The sequence below is a fragment of the Pezoporus occidentalis genome, unplaced genomic scaffold, assembly GCF_034315485.1.
Source record: "Pezoporus occidentalis ecotype Australia unplaced genomic scaffold, CSIRO_AGI_Poc_V1 ctg27, whole genome shotgun sequence".
Classification (NCBI taxonomy): Eukaryota; Metazoa; Chordata; class Aves; order Psittaciformes; family Psittacidae; genus Pezoporus; species Pezoporus occidentalis.
Genome location: NW_026914611.1, coordinates 8295838 through 8315154, shown reverse-complemented (window position 1 = coordinate 8315154; position 19317 = coordinate 8295838). Strand labels below are relative to the sequence as shown.

General features: G+C 42.9%; 1 protein-coding gene across 8 annotated transcripts in view; it reads right to left on the bottom strand.

Annotated features, from left to right (window-relative positions):
• FARP1 (FERM, ARH/RhoGEF and pleckstrin domain protein 1) overlaps window positions 1-19317 on the bottom strand; it is a 220006-nt gene that overhangs the window by 59230 nt on the left and 141459 nt on the right. For all 8 annotated transcript variants that reach the window (XR_009965964.1, XM_062624632.1, XM_062624631.1 and 5 more), the window contains 4 exons: window positions 17106-17210; window positions 6844-6886; window positions 5824-5902; window positions 4184-4281 (listed from right to left, as the gene is read on the bottom strand). Coding sequence is in view for 7 of the 8 variants with exons in the window: in XM_062624632.1 (XP_062480616.1) it covers window positions 4184-4281; window positions 5824-5902; window positions 6844-6886; window positions 17106-17210 (325 nt within the window). In the remaining variant the exon portion in view is untranslated. The remainder of the gene's footprint in view (window positions 1-4183; window positions 4282-5823; window positions 5903-6843; window positions 6887-17105; window positions 17211-19317) is intronic.

Here is a 19317-nt window from a genome sequence, read left to right as displayed (position 1 = left end):
TTGCAAGCTGCGTCATGGTTTTACAATTCAGATTCCCACTGAGTTATCTTCCAGACACTCCTCTCTTCTCCTGTTAGCATGTGATATGCGAAAGAAGCCCAAGGTTTCCTCCCATCTAATTAGCTGTTGGATGTCAACTGAACAAATGAAGACATCACAGTGCCACCCTGACTTGTGTGTGGGATAAGTGTGGGGGTGACAGGGAGGACAGCACTAATTCAGCAGAACTCATCCGTCTCTGTCACACACATCATGGCGCTCACGTGCCTTTCCATGGAGCAGCCAAGCACAAGCTTACTCCCCAGGCCCATGCCCCATGCTGTAATCTTGGAGGGAAATCTGAAAGATGGCTTTTGTCTGCTTGTTTGAACGCAGGCATGTATCCCACCTCATGGGGTTATGAAACATTTGTCTTCCTCTAATTTTGCAACAGTTTCAGACACATTCTGTCTCCCTCCTCCTTAAAGTTGCTCCCATCTGCTGCAGTTATTCAGTACCATGTGTGCAACAGTATGTCACACCCACCTTCCATTTTGCAGCCCATTGAGTGAGATTTCCTCTTTTTTGGGGTTTGGGGAATGGGAAGGAGACAGTTTACGTGTGGATGCCAGATTACTATCTTGTTGCCTGCTATTCTTGGAATGCCTCTGAAAATCTTGCTATTAGCTTTTTCACTGAGGAGCCAGAGTAGCAGCTTCTGCCAGCAAACCTGCTGCAGTAGCAGCAATATCGCTACAACAAAGGCTGCTACGTTAATAATGCCAGTGAAATTAAAATACAGTGCCCTCAAATTAAATCCAGGTCGCAGTCACACACATTGTGCAGTTGACCTAGAGTATCATGGACCCAAGCTCAGATATTCGCCTCAGTTCTGCTCATGTAAATGAATCCTTAATCCAGTTCTGTCCAAAATAAGTTTGTTCAGAAAAAATAGATGCTTCAGATGATGTTTATCTGCAAATGTGGATGAGGAGGTAATAGCCTTGTGTAAGCAGGGAAGATGAGGACCAAAGCATCTATGAATGACAGAGCAAGTATCACAAATCTTTAGGATCTGCTTTTAACGCTAGTTCAAATAAAAGGCAAATTTCTCTTCTTTAATGAAGCTGTAAGCCTGTGTAGGTTTGCAACACCTCAAATAACATGAGTCTTGATTCTTTAAAATGCAGTTCATACCTTATACGTCCTTGTACATGGATGGATTTTAGCCACCTTCTGTAAGGCTTTCTTCAGAGCCAAGAGTACAGAAGCTCTTACTTCACTTTTACAAGGTTTCTATAACGCTCTCTGCATTTGTCAGCTGCAAATCCATTATCCAAATTGTCCTCCTGGCTTTCAAGTTACTTCTGAATTTGTTCTCTCTGACTTCATACAATTGCTTTTACTTGTCTCCTTAGCCCTCCTTTTCCCTATTAAGTTCCTTCCTACTAGCACTCCCTCTAAAATGAGAGGGAGTTGTATTTTGAACATTGTCAGCATCAGTTACAACTCTTCTCTAAAATCTTCTCATGTGTTTTAACCAAAGGCTGATTTTCGTTGATGCTTTCTTTTCTCTTATTTACACGTGCATTGTATCATGCTGCATTCTGTCTGCATTAGCACTGATATGTCTAATGCTTTGTATTTCAGCTCTTTTCCTTTAATCAGTCCATCTTCTTACTTCACATTCACGTTACTGCATCATTTCCAGTATCAAAGTCTCCTTGCACTTTTAATACTTTCTACAATGTTTTTAAGGTATTTTTAAATAACATGTTCCAAATATAATTTTTATTCTGTAATATAAATGCTAATTTAACAGAAACCTATTTGCTGTCATATTATGTTTTCATATAAATAACAGTCTCTAGCATTGACATAAGCTTGTATACATAATATAAAGGTCTCCTGGAATCAGATATCTCCCATAGAAAACGCTGGTAGGCACAGCACTGATAAGACATACAATCCCTAGCCTGCATTCTCAATCTTTCCACTTTGGTATCATTACTCTTATCAGCTGTCTAGTTTTATTTCTGTTGCAGAAAACACATAATACGTGTGGGTGTTGTTTTTTTTTTGCTACTGAATAATAATCTAGAGAGAAAATAAATACGAAAGACAGCCATGGGGGTGAGGTACATTGATAGATAACTCAGACCAGAGCAAATTTTCACAGACAAATGTTAATGAGACAAGAAGATAGATAAATGAATGAGATAGCTGCAAACTTCTACCAGAGGTTTCTAGCAAACACTGTTACACAAAAAAAAGGGAGAAGGGAAAAATCATAAACAGCAAACAAAAGGTCCATCTTGCAGTCAGGAGATGGCAGATGCACCATAAGGCACAACATCCCTCTGCCCAAAATGGCAGTTCAGATTCTGTGAATACTCTCTCACTTCTGCATGACGAATCTCACCTATCTCCTTCTGACAAAGGGAAAAATCTCATTTTTCAGTACAGAACTCTCTTACCTTACTCACCCTACAATGAAAGTACTACTTGATTACTAAAATCCCAGTTCAGAATCACTCCACATCTCCAGCTCAGAGGGGAAAGTGACAAAAAACTAGAAATATTTCAAATGCATCATGCCAGCAACTGAAGAGAATTATTTAATCCAACAGTATAATTCACCTCAGCAGCATAAAAACAATGGTGGTGATTTGCCATTTTTGCACGCTTTCGAAAGAAAGCTTCTTGCCAGCCTGCATAGATGTGTCTAGGGGAATGGCAAGGAGTATAATGGGGGAATTGAAAAAACACAGATATATTTGAGTTTGACTGCACAGAGGAGGGAAAGGGACAGTTTGGAAATGTGAAAGGACATCCTGTATTTTACTCTCTTAAGCTGTTGCTTTAGAAAAACAAGCTAACAGTTGCTCTCTGAGCAGTTCAGACACGAGAGATGTAGGTGGTTCACTGAAGAACTTCATTGAGTAAACAATAAAAGATAAGTAAGACATGGAAAAGGATCTAAGTAAAAATTATGTATATAAAGTATAAGAGCTCAAGAGAGGATAATCATGGAGCAATACCTCAAATGAAGAGAGACACAAGCATTAGGGTGTCTTCTCCCCAGCACCTTTCTTTGGTGCACAGGCATTTAGTAGGAAAACTCACCCTCCTAGAATGCAACGTAACAAATGAAACTCAATTCTCCCCAGATGATCAAGACTTTTTTTTCCTGAGATGAAAGTAAGAACTAGCTTAACCAAGGAAAGAACCACCATTGGCGTGATGAACACTGTAACAGGATAAAATGAAAGACATGAAAAGCTCACTAGCCAAGAGTCTCAGTTTTAAAATGGTATGAGAAATACAGAATTTCAGAGAGGATGTTGCACACCTTATTGTTACTCAGTCACACTAGGCAACGATGACCACGGCAAATAGAAAACTATGCATTACCTGCCTTGCCAACAGCAATTGATGAGAAACTGCCATAACACTCACAGTATGACAAACATCTCTGTCGACTGTAATTTCCACACAACAGCATTTCAACGGAAATACGCAATACTGAATTACACAATGACCATTCAAAACAATGGTCTATTATGACCATTATGCAAGCTACTAAGCGTTTTTTACTAACATTATAATCAAGATGAGTAACCATAAAAACTTGAAATGAAAAACATACATTGCCTTTCAAGTGATCTGAAAGCTAAAACAAGTTTTGATTTGGTTAATAAAGTTAATGTACAATTCCACTGAACAGTGTTATTGTGCATACTTAGCAATTAAAGAAAAAAAAAAACTTAAAATCTGTTGGTTTTTACTTCCCTATCAGTTTCCTCTTAGGACTGTGATTCAGTCTGGCATTCTAAGCATGTTTGTTTACTACATTCTCTAGACAGCATACACAGATTTCCAGGAATTTGACTGCTCTGCTGACATGATACAAAGTATAATTAAACAGGAATTTAGAAGAATTCAACCCGTTTGCCACTGCCTGCAAAGTTTGCTTTTTAAATGATCCTAGGCAGACTATCAAGTGCAGTGCCTTAAAAATGCAAGTCGTGCCCAGGAGCTCTTCTTTATTTGAAAGAGTAAATTATCTGTATTTGAATGCCGTTATACAGAAACTCAGTCAATGGTCCATATGGCTTAAACCTGTCCCTAGAGCAGCTACTAACAGCACATCCAACCAACCATCCTGTTTATCGTCCTGGAAAGAAGAGAAAAGGGAACTTACACTGTACTATGTGTGAGATTAAGAGGGCAGTGCTGGTATCATTACATGTTAGCCTTCCCTGTGCCAGGTCCTGCTTCACTTGCAATGCAAATAGGTACCTGCGAAACCAAAGGGAACAAAGGGTTACGCAAAGCATAAGGGAAAGAGGGGAAAGTATTTCAACCCCAGCTGCTTTTTTGACTCCATGTTCCTTTCACTTCTTGGAATCTACAGAAGTGATCTGCATTTCCCAAGTTTAGAGGGTAAGTAAAGCATAACAGCTACTATATTACAGCCATTACAGTCTTACATGGTGGCTGCTTTGCAGAACCAAGATATCTTTTTCTCTCTCCTTCCCTCCCTTGGAACCACACCAATGACATAGGACTAGAAGCAAATGTGACAGCTATTAAGTGCTCAGCAACCGCACAGCAAGTAGCACTAGATAATGGAGCTGATTGTAACTAAGAAGAAATGCCAGATAAACTAGTGATTTAGAGTCATCAGTTAGTTCTTGCAGAATACAAGAACTCTACCACCTTTGCACTCACCTGGAAACAAGGAGCAAGGTCTTGATTAAACAACTCTAGCTAGCTCTGGTACTTCTGTGGTTCCATTACCTGCACGGCCTGTGCATCAGCCATTTTTAACACTGCCTCCAAACCATTTCAGCCACGTAGGACAATTCTACATTAACAGTTAAAGTGCAGGGACAACACAGGTCTGTGACATTATTTCAACATTTAAATTTCTTTAAGCTTCAACAGGAATTTAAATTTGCTTAATTCCACTCAGCATACTAGTAGAAGAATATAGCACAAAAGTGTTGTATTCTCTGCTTCTTCAAGTGATGAAGCTGTTCCCTGTGAATATGCTTTCACATCCTACACACTGCTGTGTACATATATTCAAGTTCCCTACTATGCACATTTAAGATCTAACCAAAAAAGTCATTAGGATTCAGAGACACATCTCCAGGTGCAGAAAGAGATCAACAAAAATCAATTTACAGTTCACATACTAAGCAACTGTTATGCAGATTATCTATTTGGAAACAGAAATGTTTCATTACCAACATCAATCACATTGTGAGTTTTCATTCATCCATGTTATTGCTTTTACTTAGTCTTTCAAGTAAATATTCCCTGTTCCTACCCCACTCTTTCACTTTTCTCTGTTCAGGCCAGCAAGAGATATCAATAATTTCTTTTTTTCCATTCCATTGCTTTATTACCAAAATAAAGCAAGACAGAGACAAACACAGAACAACACAAAGGTGGGCTTGTTCTTTATAAAACAAGTCATATGGAAATCAGAGTGAAAATAGTGAAAATACTGAATCAGAATGGAAAATTGTAATTAAACTAGTAATACTGCAGAACAGAAAAGGAGTTGAAAAGTTGCAGTGAAGAAATACTGCATCAGAACAATGTTTCTCACCATAAAGGAAGGTCCTGTTCACAAGGAAGAACCTTAATAGATCCTTCATATACCTACAGTAGCAGGTTGGAAGGGACCTCAAGGTCTGAACTTGAAGCTAATACTAAAAGGCAGCCATTGATCCTCTTCCAGTCGATCCTCACCCAGCCATTTCAAATTCCATGTTCACCCCTGTGTGCACTAGAGATTTAGTAAGAAAAAATAGCCATGTAGCTACCAACCTTGTCAGTTCCTCCTGCAGCTGAGCGTGGTCAGGTGGGAAGAATTTTACCACAAATTTTACAACAACATGCTTCGGTCCTATGGGAAATGTCAAAGGAAGTTAGTTAACATCAGTAATGTGCTGACCAAATTTTATTACACAGAATGATGTACAAAGGACGATTCTCGGAACCTGCAGCGCATACATACATGCTAACCTCCTTTCTTTGTTATTCAGGTTATTTAGAGACTGCAAAATAAAATTTACACACATAAAATAATACCTCGGTTGTGGGATACTCTGCCAAAATGGACTCTGGTTTTAGTAATTACATCAGTTGATCCAATAAAATACATGTGTCTATTTCCCTTGCTTCAGAACAGGAGAGAGCTAAAATACAACCTATTTTTCAAGTCCACTAGCAAATTACAATTCCTGTTTTAACAGCAGTACATTTGTTCTTACAAGTACGACTCTTACAAGTATGACCACAGACAGAAGAACCAATAGATCTCTCTTTTGTGAAAAGGAGAGGCTCCAGATGATACACTCAGACAATTATGACCAGAGAGACACCTATGAAACCTTAATCTCAATGGCAAAGCTCAATAGATGAAGCTAGTTCCAAGTTCAGCAGCAATGTCCCTCACTGTTGTGATACATTTGCTAGCTCCTTCCCAGTAATAATGCCTTCCTGTTCCTTTTCTTTTATCTTTATTACTGCTAGCTGTTGACAGTGTATGCTTCCTCAAATACTTCTTTTATTGCACTCTTTTTTCTCTACAAAATAGTTTCCTCCATTGCCACCACTACCTCTTAAACTGACTGGCTAAACCTCAGCCTCCCACTTCATATGTTCATGTGTTCATGTGGCACAATTTCACAGCACATCCAGTACATATTTTAAGGACAGACTAGAAATAAAAAATAAATAAATACATTTAGTGAAGAAAGTTGAGAAGATCCCAATTGTCAGAGTCCTAATTTATTCAAGTATTCACAGAATGACAAAAGTAAATAACAGCAAGGAAATACTTACTTCTAATCTGTTTTGTAACAGGCTTCAAAAGATCAAGCCACACCTGAAAACAAAAGAAGGTGGCGTTATCATCTCTGAACAAACTACCACTCACAGAGGAACATTTTTCATTGCACTGCTTAGATTACCAATTACTTATTTATTTTTTTCCAGTGTGGTCATCATTATTACGACGACCTTCCTAATTATACATAGTGGGTATTCTCCCCAGAACTGTGGAAGACACTCAGGAAACAGCACTGTTAAGGAGCTGTCACTGTGGCACACCTTTTGAAGCAGCACAGATACGGAAAGCTGGGGAACAGTGAGGAAATCTCTCTCTCACACATCTCAGACACTGGGAACCAAACTAATTTTGTGGAAAGAAAACTGAAACAATCTTGAGAAAGGCAAGTGAAAGGGGTTGGTGCTTGCTTTTGAGCTAAGAACACTGGACAAATGGATAAACAAGAAACTAATTTTGTGGAAAGAACAACTGAAATAATCTTGAGAAAGGCAAGTGAAAGGGGCTGGTGCTTGCTTTTGAGCTAAGAACACTGGACAAATGGATAAACAAGAAGGTGGCAACATCCTGGTTTTGGGTGGCCAAGAGGAATCCCACTGTGAGGCTTAAGCATAAAGGTGGAGCTCCTTTGCTTAGCCCAATAAAGATAAAGGAGTCTTACCACCATCACCTGGGGGAGGAATGTTCTCTCAGGTCGAGGGTGTGAGGCTCACAACAGTGTGAAGTGTGGGTGGGAAGAAGCTCACTTTTGGGATGTCTTTTCTATAAACCCAGGAAGCTCAGGCATAAGCTTTCTACTGGGGGGCAGTGTAATTTCTGCACATAGTTTACTTTCATCCATTTCTTAAAAAAACATTTTTCAGGGTGGCATGTGGGTTTCTTCTTCAGCTTTCAAAAGAGCAGCTGTGGGTAGAAATACACTTTTCAGAGCCTAAACCCCTGTTCTGAAGGAGCTGAGGAAAATGTTACGGAAAGCCAAGGGACAATTGTGCAGAAGGTAAAAGCTAGATTTGTAGAACCTGGAGAACTATGACAGTTCAGAATCCTCAGCTGGTAACTACCTATTGCTCAAGCTTTATATTTTGTTATCTCACTAAATTGCACAGAGCCTCCTTTGGAGACATCTGGAGTTTGTGAAGGAACATCCTACCATTGCCACAAAGGTTAAAGTCATTAAAAACCAAATTAACCAAGTCTTCCTCTAGAAAAAGAATATGTATGGAAATGAATACATCTTAGACCTTTAGTAATTTTAGATTATGCAGAGCCTGAAACATATTCAAAATATTCACTATAGAAAATCACCTGCAAAACCAGGCAGGAACAGGCCTGTATTGCTATTATCACTGTTCCAATGTTTGCTATTTTCATCATTACTAATATAAGTGCTTTGAATTAGCAAAGACCTCACATTACTGCCCTTTCACACCCATGTTTCTCAATGGAATTCTTTTTATGTTTCTCAGCCTCTGCAGGTATTTTTTTTTTTTTTTCCTTCTGAAGGGTTAAAGAAACTTAGTTATCCAAGAATGAGAACACTGTGCTTATCAAACATCAAACTGGTTCTGACACTTTCTGCCATTTCAGTAACTTAAAACTGAAAGTTCTGAAAGTTGACATGTACATAATCTGCAACAAGGGTCAGGGACTTTGCCAAGTTTAGTGGGAGAAAAAAAATTAATCTTGAATATTAAACAATCAGTTTACAAGAATATGGGAATAATGTATTTTACCTGGCACCTAAAAATAAAAATGTCTCTCTCCAAAGGGAGTTTATGATATAGCATGAGCACACAAATGACACAAGTCATTCCTTTCACTTTCTCAATCATCCTACAAGCAAGTAACAACATCTTTGACCAGACTGCTGGATACCAGAAACAGAATCACAGAATCATAGGATAGTATGGGTTGGAAGGAACCTTCAAAGGTCTTCTAGTCCAACCACCCTGCAATGAGCACCTTCAATGCAAACACCTTCCATGGGATCAGGTTGCCCAGAACCACATCCAGCCTGGTCTTGAATGTCTCCAGGGACAGTTCATCCACCACCTCTCTGGCCAACCTGTGACAGTGTTTTACCACCCCCATTATAAAACATTTCTTCCTCACATCCCTCCTGAATCTCCCCTCTGTTATTTTAAAACCATTAGCCCTCATCCTATTGCAACAGTCTTGTCTTCTATAGGCTGAACAACCACAACTCTCTCAGCCTTCCCTCACAGGAGAAGCGCTAGAGCCCTCTGATCATTTTTGTGGGCCTCCTCTGGACCTTCTCCAACAGGTCCATATCTTTCCTGTACTGACTTCAGTTGGACACGGTACTCCAGATGGCGTCTCAGAAGAGCAGAGGAGAGGGGCAGAATCACCTCCCTTGACTTGCTGGCCGTGTGTGGAGGGAGAGAGGGAGGGTGAAACAAAGACCTTACCACTGTCACCAAACCTGAGCAATCAAAACTCACACATGTGTAACTCCCACACTGTATCTAAACATAGCCAATCTGAGACCAATATATAAACTGGAAATTAAAAATAATGTGAGGATTCAATTAAGATTCATGTTTTCCATTTTCTGCGGAACTACAAAGGCTAGATTATTTTTTTAAACAAAGTCTGGCATGCCCTCATAGTGACTGGATGTCAGCAGCTGGAGAACTGAGCAAACATCATGTGATGAAACCCCATGAAAACCCAGGCTTGGCCACAATGCCTCATTTCTCCTTGTCCCAACAGGAAGTGCAGCCCTCAGACCCTCCACGTTCATCTCCCATGCAGATTTTCTCTGCCACAAACACAGCACACTTGAATGCATACAGCTGCCAACTGACATCAATACATCAGATACGAGCTCTGGAGCCTTGCACGTTGAAACAAACACAGCTGAACTGTAAATATATGACTTCAGGTACATATGATTACATCCAAACAAATATGCTCTAAATATTTATTTTTCTTTTTACATTGCACTCTGCATTGGAAAAGCAACTCATTCTCTTTAGATGATATGAATGTAAAACATACATGCCTGGTTTATTTCTCAGACACACCATTAACTGCATTTTTTTTTAATTTGCACAATGCTTGACTTCTACATTATGGCCATTATGAAGCTCAGAAAGTTTTAAATCCCACAGGCACATTCACCTCAACTGCATGATATAAACTCATTACTATAATTTAAGTGTAAATATTACTCTCAGTGCTGCTTTGCATGGAAACAACGATTCACAGAATCACAGAATAGTTAGGGTTGGAAAGGACCTTAAGATCATCCTGTTCCAAACCCCCTGCCATGGGCAGGGACACCTCACACTAAACCATGTCACCCACCCCATCCAACCTGGCCTTGAACAGTGCCAGGGATGGAGCATTCACAACTTCCTTGGGCAGCTCATTCCAGTGTCTCACCACCCTCAGAGTAAAGAACTTCTTCCTTATATCTAACCTAAACGTCCCCTGTTTAAGTTTGAACCTGTTACCCCTTGTTCTATCACTACAGTCCCTAATGAAGAGTCCCTCTCCAGCACCCTTGTAGGCCCCATTCAGATACAGGACGAGCAACCACCTTGCTGTTCTTCATGTGCTTTAGCATGCTTTCCAGGAGAATCTGCCCCAGATTTTTGCCAGGCACAGGGGTGAGACTGACTGGTCTATAGTTCCCTAGCTCTTCCATATTCCCTTTCTTGAAAATGGGGGTTATATTTCCCTTTTTCCAGTCATCAGGAACTTCACCTGACTGCCATGATTTTTCAAATATGATGGACAGTGGCTTAGCAACTTCATTTGCAGGACCTTCAGGATCCATGGATGAATTTCATCAGGTCCCATGGCCTTGTGCACATTCACGTTCTTAAGATGATCTCAAACATGATCCTCTCCTACAGTGGGCCTAAGGCCTTCATTCTCACAGCCCTTCCCTGGGTGGGGTAAACCCCCAAACTAGACACATGAATGGTAATAAACACAAGGAAGTATCTAAACACCCTGTGTAACAAAAGCAGAAAAGATTTCTTAAATTATTCTTCTTTCCAAGAAGGCTTCTTTTTTTTCCAGGAAGAAAACCTCACCATAAACAGCACAGTAGCAAATGCCACTTGGTGTACTGATAAGGAATGGCGAGGAAATCCTGTATGCTCTCTATGTTTCTGCAAAGTTCATGCAGAGGGAACCAAAACTCCTTTCTTTCACCTCTGGGATCACCACAGTCAAACGACCATATGTGGTATAAACGCTTTATTGATACAGTCTGAACACACAGATTAATTTACAGGGACACCCAGCAGCGGTGCCCAGTGTGTGGCTGCCATGGCCAGGGACATCCCCCTAGGCCTCCTGGGCACAGGCACTGCCTCAGGGCCAGCAGCCCAAAGGCCTTTCTCCAAGGGATGCTGGGCAAAGGGGCAGCAGCAGCAGGGCTGCGGTGGGCAGGGCAGTGGAGGCCCCGTCATCCCCGTGTCACAGTGCCACCACCCACCAACGCAGCATCACAATGCTCTGGGGCAGTATAAGGCAGCATCCTCCCGGGTCCCACTGCCAGAGTACCCGGCGCTGCCACCAGGACAGAGCTGGAAGCCTGAAGGCACCCGAGAGGAATCCCTTGAGACACCCGTGGAATTACTTGGAGGGGCAGAGGGGGGAAGACTGCCCGAAGGTGCGGGAGGTTCTCTGCTGCAATTCCAGCTCCTGGAGGGGCCACACTCGCAGCTCATCGGATGGATGGAAATCCTGCTTCAGTCTGCAGGGGGACTGCCGTCCTCATCTTCTGGGGAGATAGTGGCAGCAGCCATAAGGAATAGGGTCCACAGATGGCCCAGTGCCCTCCTGCAGTGCTTTATAGCTCCCACTGCCAGGCACAGGAAGGGTTCTTGCCCCCAGGGTTGATCAGGCCAGGGTCACTTTGCTGTTGTTGGAAGCCCCTGAGATGGCTCCACGTGGAGGCAGAAAAGGCAGTGCCAGTGTTCCCCAAGAGCCGTAACCAGCCCGTGAACCAGGAGCAGGTCTTGCTCAGGTGCTCAGGGAATAGCCGATCGCCAGCAATGGGGTCAGGAAGGAATTTTCCCCTGGGGCAGATTGGCACTGGTCCCCAGGGGTTTTTTGCCTTCCTCTGAGCACCGAGCATGACCACTTGCCAGGGCTCCACAGTACATTCCGGCTTGGTTATCGCCTGGTGCTCATGCTCCATGAAGGTGGCCCTCGTGTCCTGCAGCTGGGAGGGGAAGAGCTTTTTTGCCCGCAGGTGGACTAGCAAGTGTCCCCGGGGTTTTTTGCCTTCCCCTGCAGCCGAGCACAGCCCCTTCATGGGGCTCCTTTGGGTTATTGTGGCCCAAAGGCAGCGGCTCGTGCTCCAAACAGCTGGCCCTCGTGCCCCGCATCTGGGGGGACGCAGAGTTCTGGACTCCCAGGGTGGTCCCAGCGTGGCCCCAGGATTGTTGCCTGTTCTCTGTGGCATTGAGCACCACCCCTTGTCAGATCTTCCCCAGCCCATTCTGGCTGGGTTCTTGCACGGCTCACGCACCACCACAGCACTGCTCTGACAGATTTAGGAAAACAAAATATAATCTAAACTAAACTAGGCTAAAATTCAGTAAACTAAACTAACCTAAACTAACGTAATCCAACTAACTTTACTTATAAATAAATAAAATACTCTTTCCACCTGTAACCTTTCTGATTTGTGTCTTTGAAAGTGGTTTTGGTGCTGAAAACCCCTTGCCATTTCAGGTGAATAATGGTCTCATCATTATACAACTTATTGTGAGTGCAGGGAATGGAATGGAATGGAATGGAATGGAATGGAATGGAATGGAATGGAATGGAATGGAATGGAATGGAATGGAATGGAATGGAACAGGGTGGAAAGGAACGGAACGGGATGGAAAGGAACGGAATGGAACAGCATAGCTCAGAACAGCTATGCTATGTTATGCATACAGTTCTGCATGACAAGCTCTGACTCAGGTCTGAGGGGCTATCTACAGTGCAGGTCCCAAGGGAGGCCAGTCCCAGGCACTGAGGCCTATGTAAACCCTCTGGACCCTGAGACAGAAGTAGACCTGTGATAGTAGAAATTCACTAAGACAAAGAAGCTATATACTAAAACAAGGAAGCTTTAAGAAAAAGAAAAAACATGAAATTGCAAGGTCAGCTAATTAATTAAGCAACTTTGTTACTGCTTGTCTAGGCCTAAGCCAATAGGGACTGCTTGTGTGCTAAAGATGTATACCAGTTAGGACTGCTTTGGTGGTTTGGGAAACTGCCATGAAAGTACTGCGCATACTTCAAGAAAAAAGGTAAAAAGTTCAACCTAGCTGAAGACTTTGAGCCTTCCTCCTCACGACCACCGTCAACCACCACCAGAGGCCAGCATGCATGCTCAAGGAGGAGTGGCAGAGTTCCAAAAAGGACCCCTCCTTTTCTCAGAAATCTTATGAATAGGTATATCTACTAACATAAATTTGTGACAAGCTGGATAGTGAGTGCGTGTGTTAGGAGGAGTGATTCTCCACACACCCATCACTGAATAAACAAATACGTACTTAATAGTTATATTGACAATATACTGAGTTTCTTTACAGTGGTTTTCTTGCCTGCTCTCCTCATCTACTCTCCTTTAGACACGTACGGGATGCCACAGGAGCAAGAGTACTGGGCCAGATGGACTCCTGATGGAGTGCTGTTCTCAGGCTCTTGTGTTTTGTTCTGTTTCTCCGGAAGAAACAACTCAGGCGTTTTTACAAACCAGTATTTGGGGGAGGGGTGGGGATGGGAGTGGGTGGAAATCACAAGGAAATGAGCAGGTCTTGCCCGCATGAACAAGATTTGCAACCACTCAGCTCAGGAGCACGTCCTGCTTCTGGCTGAGGGATGGATCTTTGAGCTTCGCCGATGTCAGAGATGTGGTCCTTTGCTATCCCATGGAAACCCAAATAAACTGGATGAACACAGAAGAGTTTCACAAACCAGCTCACACGTGTTTTTCACAACTCTGTTCAGATGCCCAAATGATCCAGAGACAATCGACATCTCTCACCCCCAGCAGAAGGCACAGGCCTCCTTCCCACAGAGTGATAGAACCAATGCCTATGATGGGACATGATGCCTGTTCAGTCCATTTTCCTAGTGGGAAGAAATGTCATCCAGTATTTCCTCAGCATGTACTGTTATGGAAAGAAGTAGGGAGAAAAAGAATGGAAGTTGGAAGGGACCTACAATGATCAAGTCCAACTGCTCGACCACTTCAGGGCTGGCCAAAAGGTAAAGCACATTATTAAGGGTGCTGTCCAAATGCCTCTGAAACACTGATGGGCATAGGGCATTGGTCACCTCTCTAGGAAGCCTGTTCCAGTGTTGGGCCACCCTCTAGGTAAAGAAATGCTTCCTAATATCTAGTCTAAACCACCCCAGGCACAGCTCTGAACCATCCCCACACATCCTATCAGTGGATCCCAGCAAGAAGAGATCAGCACCTCCCTCTCCAGTTCCCCTCCTCAGGAAGAGCTGTAGAGAGCCATGAGGTCCCCCCTCAGCCTCCTTTTCTCTGAAGTAGACAAACCCGGTGTCCTCAGCCGCTCCTCACAGGGCATGCCTTCCAGTCCTCTCAACAAATTTGCTCCCCTCCTCTGGATGCATTCAAGGAACTTCATGTACCTTGTTCAATGGAGGGGCCTAGAACTACACCCAGTACTCAAGGTGAGCCTGCATCAGTGCTGATTAAAGCAGGACAATCACCTCTTCCTCCTTCTTTGTGTTTTCTTTTGTTACTAGCTCCCAGCTTCCTGGATTAATGCCCTCCTCCTCTTCTGTATGCGCTATGGTGTACACTTATATTCCCTGCACAGTGGGCCTGAAGCAAGCAGTTCAGCTCCCTCTCAGTTCCCCTGACACCTTTCAGCTACTGACAGTGCCCGCAGCTCAGCCCCTGCTGCAGGAGGGCCTCCACCAGGGCCCACCGAGTGCAGCCCTGCCCATGGTGCACCCTCGCCCCACGAGACCGGTGCAGGCACTCTGCATCCCGAGCTCTCCGCTGCAGCCTCCCCTCTCACCGGCTCTGCCCGGTGCCGACGCTGCCACCGCCGGGGCAGCCAGAGCAGAGCTCCGGAACCTGGCCCCAGCCCTGAGGCGAGCACCCCCGCTCCCGCCCACTGCCCGCTCGCGCTGCCGGCACCAACCGTCGCGCCACGCCCACGCGCTGCTCCCGCCCTCCCCGCTCGGGGCGGGGCCGTCCCTCCTGGCTCCGCCCCCTGTGGGTCCCTGCTCGCCTCCGCGGGGCTGCGGCTCCTGGGCAAGGCCTGGCGGGGGCTCGGGGTTCCCGTGGGGGGCCCTCGCCACTCAGAACTGAGGCTCCTGCACGCGGGGTTTGCCTCGCTCCGAGGCTGGAGGCTCCTCTGTGGGGATAGCTCTGCAAATGATTCATAACCAGATCTGCTGCGGAATTTCTGAGTTGCTTTTAGGGGGTTAACAGCACTACTTCCACTGAATCTCTCTCACCAGTCTTGGGGCATAGCTGACTCGATGCGGGCAAGATGTGGGCAGTCTTTTTCAGAAGCAAAGATTGGAACCTACAGCAGGAAGACGGACCGCCACTCTCAGATACTTGGCTGTATTTCCTTTTGCAACAGTAGGGGCTAGGTGAATTTTACCATGCTCTATAGATGGAGGCATTTTCCTTCAGGTCAAACTGGCAATAGCCTGAAGGCTTCATCAGAGCTATGGCTGACCCACTGTGATTGTCTAGACCTATTTCTAGCCAGTCCTTGCCACTGCGAAGGCATCAGGCACTGGCAGCACCTCAGTCTCTCCTGTGTTCTGCCTGAAGCAAATAAACCATTTTGTTTTCACAAGACTTAAAATTGTTAGTTTACTTCAGGTTTCTGAGCAAAACAGAGGGTCATCTATTTGAAACGTAAATGACCTGTGAAGTATAGAAGGTTGATCAAACAACCTTCTCTGTTCGCTAGAAAACTAAAAAGGAACTGTATATACAAGAGACTTGAGGATTTGTTTTGGCTTTACATCCATTCATCCGTCAGGAATGTCAGGATGTCATTATTAACATGGCTACATGGGCCCTCTGTTGCAACAGTACTGTACAGTTGCACTGTACATTAAGCTCTCAAGTTACCTAAAGCATTAGCCAAGGATATCTGGCAGAATGTGAAACTTTCTAGTAAAATGTGTTTCATGTAAATCCAGGAGCAAACTGTGAAGCAGATCACTTCTAAAGATCGATGCCCATGTTTTTACAATGTCTTCTTTAATTATAGTTAGCCTAAAACATTCTGACCATGAGTTTTCGGTTTTAGCGTCTATGTAAGCCTGTACTAAGGCATGGCAACTGATTACTGTGGCAGCAGATAAATCCTCTTTTTTTTCCTTTTGTTAAGAAATACTGCTTCTTGCAGAAATTTATGTACATGGATAGAAAATAGATTATTTTTTTAAATATTTTTTTAATTCCCCAAAGTAATTTCTTTTCTGTCAGCCAGGATACTGATGCAGAATTCACTAACAAGCAAGAAATTCAGTACACACCCGAAGGTACTGGTCTAGCAATCTAGATGACTAGCACACATGCCGCTGGGTCACACAGTAAGTCTAAAGTAAAATAAACTTCAGGAAAAAATGTCATTAGAGGGTGAGAAGTCATTAGCCTTTGGCTTTCTCTGCTACCTGATATTCTTTCCACCCTAGAAGTGTTAGTGTAATGCCTGAATGTTTCTGGCAGCTCTTCTCAGAGTTGTGTCAGGACCAGAACACCTTTCAATTCACCAAACAGGTCTTTCATCAGTTTATTTGTGGTTTTTGATTTTGCCATCCTTTTTTTAACCTTATTATATTTTATCTATCCATTTCCTTGCCCCATGGTGGTTTTCAGGCAACTGTGTCACAATCATGGCAACTTCTCTGTCTGTGGAAAAGATTATTTCCACACTCTAAATTAAGCGGGACTGTAAAATCAGAGTTGAGATGCTGCAACAGTCTAGCCTTTGGCTTTTCTACAGCAACTGATTATGATAAAATGCTTTTCCAACTTGTGTCTGAATTGGCTGTTACTTTCAACAGAAATGAAATCTGACAGGAGTAATCAGGTTTTAAAAACACTTTTTCAACATTAGCAGGCAAGAATATTTTTTTTAAAGTCCTTTTTTCATGTCGAGATTGAGGATTAAACATACCTTGTAAGTAAGGAGCAAAATGAGAGAATAATACAGTGTGTATGTAGATGGAAACCAGCTGAAAAATTAATCCTTTTACATACCATCATCTTTTTATGATCTGGAAATTCAAGGCCAAAATAGTCGCCTTCAACAAGGTTCAGGTGGTTGCAAACAGCATCATGCAAAACCTTCCCTGGAGCTCTTTGCTGGAAGAAGAAAACAAAGACTAGGGTTACAAAGATGTTTTTAATTAGCAGCAGAAAAATTATTATGCTAAGAAATTGTCCAGCAAACAACACTGTCAAAACAGTTTGCAAAATCAGTGGATATTCCAGCCATACCCACAGGGCAGCTGACAATTATTACATTAGTTTTAAAGCTACAGAAAACATTCATCCATCTCTCTGGATGGCAGCTGAGAATCCATCTTTAGTGTATTTTTATATTTGAGGGAAAAATACCACAAAATAGAAGAGGTAGAAGAAGGGAACTTGGGATATAGTTTTCTTATGTCTGCCAAGGATAATTTCTAATGTAAATTTTGCAAGGTAGCTATTTCATCCCATGGCCTTTCAAATGTCAGGTGGTGCTATGTACATCTGTGTACCACATACTGAAACCAAAACGTTCATTAACAGACCTATCATACAAAACACAAGGTACTGAGGGTTTGTTGGACACTGCATGATACAGACTTAAGTCTTGGGTTCTGACTTCATATGGGCTTATCCCTAGCCTCCTGCTGTGAGGCACTGAGGCTGGTCAAAGCCCATCTGTGCTACCCTAACAGAGTTCTTGGGTAATTTGGAGGAGTCAACAGCAAGCATTTCCTTCCACACTGACTTCCAGACTGAAAGTCTTCCTTCTATAAAAAGCAGATGTTCTTGTTCAATTATTAGCTCCCAGAGCTGCTGCTTTGCTGATCGTAAGGATTCGTCTCATCAGCACGTCAATTAAATCCACACCTGCAGCAAATACTGTAAATTACAGCTCACCAGCAAGTCTTCAGAAAAAAAACAGTGTTTCTGTATCAAAAAGCCAATCACTGAAATCAAATATTTTTGTTCCTTGGACAAATGCACCTATTTTAACTCAAGAGGCCCTGAAACACAGATCTTCACTCACTTCAGAACAAATAATAATCCATTAAACTGCACAAACTCCACTTTTACAAGAAACACACCATATCCCAGACAAATGCTCTTGTACTCAACCTACAGACTAGCCCTTTTCCCTTTGTGCCCAGTAAATAATTACTAGAGCAAAATAAAAAGCAGTAACTGAGTGTAGAACAGAAAACCATTATAGGTGGGCAGTTCAGCCAACCTGGCTCAGATCTGAGCCTGAGCCCAGGTCCTGGTACCTCCAGGCAGTGCTTTGTACAAACAGGCTACTTGTGAGTGGGCAGCTGCTCAATCCCACCTCCTTCCAGATGCGTCACTGCTCAGTTTGGTCTCTGCTTCACTGGGATACTAAAAAATAAATCCCCATTTTTTTCCCACCTAGGGTAATACCTGCTTTTCAGCCACAAATTGAAGTACAAAGCATCTTTACAAAAGCAATTTGTCTAACATCGTTTAATATGATTTGTCAAAAGTAACTATCCAGTAGTGAGGCTTACACCAGAGATATTAAATGCATGATGTTTTCCTGGGGAAAGCACAGGATATATGCACCACCACAGCAGTGCTGTCACTCAGGTGATGGAGGACACAATGACTGAATCCTTCAATGCTGACTGGTTTTGAAAGTCAGAAGGGAAAGGCCAAGTTCACCTGCCCTGGAACTTGCTGAGTAGGTTTTTGCCCAACATACTCTCATTGCCTCTAACAGACCTATGCCACCAGGAAGCAATGCTCACTTAGATTATCTATTTTATTAACTGTTTGAGGGGAGATTCAGGCTGGAAGTGAGGAAGAAATATTTTACAATGAGGGAGGGTAAAACACTGGCACAGGTTTCCCAAAGAGGTGGTGGATGCACCAACCCTCAAGGCATTCAAGGCCAGCCTGGATGTGGTTCTGGGCAACCTGATCTCATTGAAGATGTCCCTGCTCGTTGCAGAGGGGTTGGACTAGATGATCTTTGAAGGTCCCTTTCAACCCAAACAATTCTATGATCCTACAATTTTATAATATTGTCAGAAAGCACATAAAGAACAATGGCAGACAGAAGTACTAATTTATTTTTTTTTAGCATTTGTCATAACCAACCTTGCAGTAACTGAGTTCATAACAAAATGCTAAATAAGAGATACAGAGAAGATAAGGAAAAAAAAGACATCTGTTTTTCTGTACTGAACATTTTTCATCT